Consider the following 7,256-nt stretch of genomic DNA (forward strand, 5'->3'; position numbering starts at 1 on the left):
CAACGGGTCCCGTCCCGCAGTAGCACTTAGCAGATGGGCCCTCAGCACCTATCACTCCGCGGGGCCTCCTCCCTTCTTGCCATACAGGAACTCACTCCCGCGCCCACCGTGATTGGCTGAGGCGGTTCCGGGCAGGTGGGCCGTCCAATCCGCTAGCCCGGAGCGCCTAGCAACAGCTGCTGTCCAGTCAGACGCGGAGTGGGACAGAGACTTACCGGTCCCGAGCATATATAAGCCGGCCGGCGTGCAGCGCCAGCGGCTGCGAGGTCGCCATGGCTGAGCCCTCGCCTCAGCGGACCTGTGAGGAGAGCGTGGTCAGCCAGGAGCCCAAGAAGGCGCCGTCGCCCTCCTGGAGGCGGGTGGCCCCCCGGCGGGCCTGCCGCCGCCTCCCGACTTGGGATCTCAGCTTGGCCCCCTATTTCTCCAGGATCCTGAGGAGGCAGAATGAGAACCTCAGCCTGTCCCGCGAGGCCAAGAGCCTCCTGGACACGCTCCTGAAGGAGCTCTTGGAGCACATCCTCAACGAGGCTGCCCAGCTGGTCCGCGAAAAGCAGGGAGTGGCCCTCAGCGTTCTGGAGATCCAGAGCGCGGTGCGCCGCCTGCTGCCCCGCGAGCTGGGCCTGTCCGTGGACATGCAGGCCATCAACGCCCTCCTGGAGCACAGCAGCCACAGCTGAGCCGCCTCAGCCTGGCCACCCTCTCCCCACAACGGCTCTTTTCAGAGCCCCCAAGTCAGCAGAAAAGGCTTGTAGCACTGCTTCGCTCGAGAGGCCTCAGGCCTGGCACTGACAATTGATTCTGCAATCCTAATTCGCAAGGGAAATGCAGCAAACCAAACAACTGATGATTAAACGCCAGGAGCCTGAGGGTGTGGAGCACGAGGAGATTCAGCACAAATGTGTGTGTATTCCTCAGATGTGCTTCTGACTCTGAAGGGTCCTGAGAACTCTGCACAGCTTTTGTGCGAGTAGGCTTCTCTAACGTCCCTTCCCCGAGTGAGTCCCATAGCATCCAAACACATCCACAGCTCTTCTTGAAAATGAAGGCAAAGGGAAGGGAGAACTGTAACGGCCCAAAGCCCCCTAGAAAATAACCCTGAAATCTCAGTTGCCCATTATTTTTGGCCATGTTCAAGGAAAAGTATTCATTTAAAGTAATCCTTTGACACTTAATCCTTTAAGTGTGAAAGTGGTCATATAAATAGGATCAAGTGCCTGGTAATAATAATAGACTATTGGGATTGCATCAAATTGAGAAGTTTCTGTACTGCAAAAGAAACAGTCAGGACAGTGAAGAGAAAACCGACAGAATGGGAAAAAATATTTGCAAACTATGCAACCGATGAAGGGTTAATAACCAGCATCTACAAAGAGATCAAGAAACTCCACAACAACAAAATAAACAACCCACTTAAGAGATGGGCCAAGGACCTCAATAGACATTTTTCAAAAGAGGAAATCCAAATGGCCAACAGGCACATGAAAAAATGTTCAAGGTCACTAGCAATCAGGGAAATGCAAATCAAAACCACAATGAGGTTTCACCTCACCCCTGTTAGAATGGCTCACATACAGATATCTACCAATAACAGATGCTGGCGAGGATGTGGGGGAAAAGGGACACTAACCCACTGTTGGTAGCAATGCAAACTGGTCAAGCCACTATGAAAGTCACTCTGGAGAATCCTCAGAAACCTGAATATAACCCTACCGTTCGACCCAGCCATCCCACTCCTTGGAATTTACCCAAAGGAATTTAAATTGGCAAATAAAAAAGCGGTCTGCACCCTAATGTTTATTGCAGCACAATTCACAATAGCCAAGACCTGGAACCAACATAAATGCCCATCAACAGTAGACTGGATGAAGAAATTATGGGATATGTACTCTTTAGAATACTATAACACAGTAAGAAACAACGAAATCCAGTCATTTGCAACAAAATGGAGGAATCTGGAACACATCATGCTGAGTGAAGTAAGCCAGTCCCAAAGGGACAAATACCATATGTTCTCCCTGATCGGTGACAACTGACTGAACACCAAAAAGGAAACCTCCTGAAGTGAAATGGACACTATGAGAAACGGTGACTTGATCAGCATAGCCCTGACTGTTAATGAACAACTTAATACATTATCCCTCTTAGTAGTTTTTTTGTCTGTTCTACTTAATATGACTGGTTTAATTCTATAATTAATACACAGTTATTCTTAAGTGTTGAAATTTAACTGAAATGTGATCCCTGTTAAACATAAGAGTGGGAATAAGAGAGGGAAGAGATGTACAGTTTGGGACATGCTCAAGCTGACTTGCCCCAAATGGTAGAGTTAGAAACATACCAGGGGACTCCAATTCAAACCCATCAAGGTGGAATGTACCAATGCCATCTCACTAGTCCAAGTGATCAATTTCAGTTCACAATTGATCATAATGAAAGGACTAAGAGTCAAAGGGAGCACATAAACAAGTCTAGTACCTGCTAATACTAACCGATAGAATAAATAAAGGGGAGAGTGATCCAACATGGGAAGCGAGATACTCAGCAGACTCATAGCATGGCGGATGTCCTAAACAGCACTCTGGCCTCAGAATCAGCCCTAAGGGCATTCCGATCTGGCTGAAAAGCCCATGAGAGTATTTCAGGCATGGAAAGCCAAGACACTCTGGCAAAAAAAAAAAAAAAAAAAAAAAAAAAAAAAAAAAAAAAAAAAAACACACACACACCTAAATGAGGGATCTCTGTGAGTGAGATTCCAGTGGAAAGAACAAGTCTTCAAAGAAGGAGGTACCTTTCTCTGAAGGGAGGAGAGAACCTCCATTTTGACTATGACCTTGTCTAAACAAGATAACAGTCGGTGAACTCGAAAGGCTTCCATAGCCTTGGAAACTCGTGACTGGAGCATAGGGAGATTACTGATGCCAAAAACAGGAGTGTCGATTTGTAAAGTCAACAACAGGAGTCACTGTGCACTTACTCCTCATGTAAGATCTCTGTCCTTAATGTGCTGTACATTGAGATTTGATGCTATAATGAGTACTCAAACAGTATATTTCACTTTGTGTTTCTATGGGGGTGCAAACTGTTGAAATCTTTACTTAATGTATACTAAACTGAACTTCTGTAAAAAAAAAAAAAAGAAATTATCAATTCCCAACTTGACTCTCACTGGGATTAAACATGACAATAGGTCTGATCTGATTTCATCATCATTTAAAAAATCATCTATTATTTTTCACTTTATGTTTCTGTGTGGGAGCAAACTGTTGAAATCTTTACTTAATGTATGCTAAACTGATCTTTTGTATATAAAGAGAATCGAAAATGAATCTTGATGTGAATGGAAGGGGAGAGGGAGTGGGAAAGGGGAGGGTTGCTGGTGGGAGGGACGTTATGGGGGGGAAGCCATTGTAATGCATAAGCCGTACTTTGGAAATCTATATTCATTAAATAAAAGTTAAAAAAATAGATAGAATTTAATTATTTCATTATGTATTTATAGGGGTAATTTATTATAATAATAAATTGATCAATTAAAGTAATTAATTAAAAAACAAATAGAGAAAATGTTCTAACAAAGGAAGCTGTCCACACAGCAGACTCATAGAATGACAATCACTTTTTTTTAAAGATTTATTTTATTTATTTGAAACACAGAGTTACAGAGAGAGGTAGAGACAGAAAGGTCTTCCATCCGCTGGTTCACTCTCCAGACGGCCGCAACGGCCGGAGCTGCACCAATCCAAAGCCAGGAGCCAGGAGCCTCTTCCAACTCCAAATCAAAAGGGAGAGAATGATCCTGCAGGGGAAGCAGGACACACAGCAGACTCATAGAATAGCAAACGCCCAAAACAGCACTCCTGCCTCAGAATCAACCCTTGGGACATTCGGATCTGGCTAAAAGGTCCATGAGAGTCTCACAGGCATGGGAAGCCATGACATGGTGGAAAAAAACAATTTAAATGAAAGATCCTGGTGAACAAGACCCCAGCAGAAGGATCAGGCCATCAAGGAGAGAGGCGCCTTTCTCTGAAGGGAGGAAGGAACCTCCACTGTGATACGGCCTTGACTAAACAAATTCAGAGTTGGTGAACTCAAGGGGCTTCCATAGCCTAGACAGCTCATAGCAAGAGTCTCGGGTGATTGCCGACATCATAAATAAGAGTGCCAATTGTTAAATCAACAACGGGAGTCACTGGGTTCATGCTCCCCACGTAGGATCTCTGTCCTTAATGTGTTCTACTATGAAACTCAAAAACAACACTACTAGTCGAACAATACCCTATACCTGGTTCGGTTGTGTGAGTGCAGCCTGTTGAAATCCTTGCTTAGTATATACTAAGTTGATCTTCAGTATATGAAGGTAATTGAAAATGAAACGTGATGAAGGGCGGATGGGAGAGGGAGTGGGAGAGGGGAGGGCCACGGGAGGGAGGGCGATTGGGGGGGGAAGCCACAACAATACAAAAGTTGCATTTTATATTCTACTTAAAACTATTGGTTGAACTCTGTAATTAATACACAATTACTCTTAGGTGTTTAATTAATGTTATAACTAGTACTCAAATAGTATTTTACACTTTGTGTTTTTGTGTGGGAGCAAAATGTGGAAATCTTTACTTAATATACGCTAAATTGATCTTCTGTATATAAAGATAATTGAAAATTAATCTTGATGTGAAGGGAAGGGGAGAGGGAGTGGGAGAGGGGAGCGTTGTGGGTGGGAGGGAAGTTATGGGGGGGAGGAAGCTATTGTAATCCATAAGCTGTACTTTGGAAATTTATGCTCATTAAATAAAAAAAATGACAATCACTTTAAGTAACATCTGACCTCAGGATCTGTCGCTCCCCCTCTTCACGGAGGAATGACACAGGACCCTGTGTTGTTCTTTTGTCTGCTTGGCCCTCCCCGGGTTTGCTGCTGGTCCTTCCCGGGTTGGCTACTGTCCATTCAACCTCCGTGGAAGGGCGGTTCCCCCTGCCACTTTCCCCACTTTCGCGGGGGAGCGGCACACCGCCGGCCGGCTCTCTCGGGGGCTGCTCAGATGTTCCTCAGGTGTTCCCCTTAGATGTTCCTGATGCATGTTGTCTCTCTCCTCCTTTATAGTCCTCTTCCACCAATCCCAACTCTGCTACCCACACGCCGAGTACGCTGCTCTCCTCCAATCAGGAGCAGGATCAGCTCCTGCAGGTCATCACTCAAGTTGGCGAGAGGCAGCTGCGTAGAAGCTGTTTACTCCTCTCCCAACACCATATTGTGGGAGAGCAGATGCATAGAATAAGTCTTAATTCAAGTAACTTAGTCTAGTCCGAGTTGCTCCCCACAAGGATCAGCTCTGAAGGCTTCGTGGTCTGGCTGAAAAGCCTGTGAGCATATTTTAGGCATGGAAAGCCAAGACATTGTGGCAAAAAATATTCTACATGAAGGATCTCTGTGAGTGAGACCCCTATAGAAAGAAGCGGCCATCAAAGAAGGATGTACTTTTCTCTAAATGGAGGAGAGAACTTCCACTTTGCTTATGGCCTAATACAAATACTGACAGAGTTGTGGACTCAAAAGGCTTAAATAGCCTAGGAAGCTCATGTCAAGAGCCTGCGGTCATCACTGACATCATGCGTAAGAGTGTTAATTGCTAAATTAACAAGAGGAGTCACTGTACACTAACTCCTCATGCAGGATTTCTGTCCTCAATGAGTTGTGTTATGATTGTTAACTGTAAAACTAGTTTTCAAGCAGCTCTGTGTGTGTGTGTTGTGTGTTTGTGTGCAAATTCTTGAAATTGTTACTTAGAATAGAGTTGGTCTTCTGTGTACAAAGTTAATTGAAAATGAATCTTAATGGAGAATGGGACTGGCAAGTGGAGAGGGAGGAGGAGGAGGGGTTGGAATGTGGATGGGAGGGTGGGTATGGTGGGAAGAATAACCATATTCCTAAAATTGTACTTGTGAAATTCATATTTCTTAAAAATAAATTTAAAAAAATAATAACATCAAAAAGAAAAAAATAGTGCTTTGGATAAATTTGTCATGTAAGTTTACATGTATAATACTCGAGGTTTTTCACATTTGCTCCAAATACTCTACTAATGAGAGGTATTACATAGGCATAAAGATATAAGAAGGCTAGAGTGGCTTGGTGGTATTCAGATTGTGTCTGAGAGGTTCTGCAATGTTCAAAACAACTTGTACCCACGTGTGGTGTTTGCAGGGGCTGGGTGAAGGCATGGGCTCAGCTTAGCCCTGGTCCTTCTCCATGCACTCGGAGAAGCTCCCCACATGGTGTCACCAGCTGGCCAGGAACACTTGCTATGTAGCCAATAAGACATTAAACACAACCAGACAGAAGCCTCCAGTTTTCTTAAAGATTAGCTCTAAAGATATCACGGCATCACTTTTACCATAATCCGTTCTTCAGAATTCCCGATGTCTTTGTAAATCCAAAAGGAAGGAGACAGTCAGTGACATCTCAACCACAGTAGTGTCTAGGAATCTGTCAACTTCATGAATCTGACAGATAATACCACGCATGATAGACTTCATGAGACGTGGCTGGATGCCGCAACATTGGCACATACATACACACTAATACTTTGTTTACTGCACCAATGTGGGACACCCCTCAGTTGTTTTACACTTGCCTTACCCCTATCAGGCTGCTCTACCCCACAGCGTAGACCCCTGTACTGTATGCCACAGCTCAGAGCCTGATTGTGGGGAGCAACTGGGACTAGACTGTTACTCGAATTAAGACTTATTTTATGCATCTGCTCTCCCACAATATGGCGCTGGGAGAGGAGGAAACAGCTTCTACACAGCTGCCTCCAGTTCAACCAATAAACAGCAGGACCTGCTCCTGATTGGAGGAGAGCAGCGTACTCGGCGTGTGGGTAGCAGAGTTGGGATTGGCGGAAGAGGACTATAAAGGAGGAGAGAGATAACATGCACCAGGAACATCTAAGAGGAACACCTGTGCAGCCCCCGAGAGAGCCGGCCGGCGGTGTGCCGCTCCCCCGCGGAAGTGGGGAAAGTGGCAGGGGGAACTGCCCTTCCACGGAGGTGGAAGGGTCGGTAGCCGACCGGGGAAGAACCAGCAGCAAACCCGGGGAGGGCCGAGCAGACAAAAGAATAACGCAGGGTTTAGTGTCGTTCCTCCACGAAGATGGGGAGCGACACCTGATGGCATAAGAGATCTCTAAATATAATAGACGCCCTCTCCCACTTGTGCATTGCTGGACATAAATTTAAAAATATGCAAATAA

At 45.4% G+C, this 7,256-nt stretch overlaps 1 protein-coding gene across 1 annotated transcript; it reads left to right on the forward strand.

Annotated features, from left to right (window-relative positions):
- Window positions 1-272: 272 nt before the first annotated feature.
- On the forward strand, window positions 273-677 carry LOC138847555 (histone H2B type F-M-like). The gene has a single exon (XM_070066691.2). It carries the CDS (start codon window positions 273-275, stop codon window positions 675-677), a length of 405 nt encoding a protein of 134 aa, XP_069922792.1.
- The last annotated feature ends 6,579 nt before the right edge of the window (window positions 678-7,256 follow it).

Source organism: Oryctolagus cuniculus, chromosome X (assembly GCF_051225735.1).
Source record: "Oryctolagus cuniculus isolate XC-2025 breed Fujian yellow rabbit chromosome X, ASM5122573v1, whole genome shotgun sequence".
Taxonomy (NCBI): domain Eukaryota; kingdom Metazoa; phylum Chordata; class Mammalia; order Lagomorpha; family Leporidae; genus Oryctolagus; species Oryctolagus cuniculus.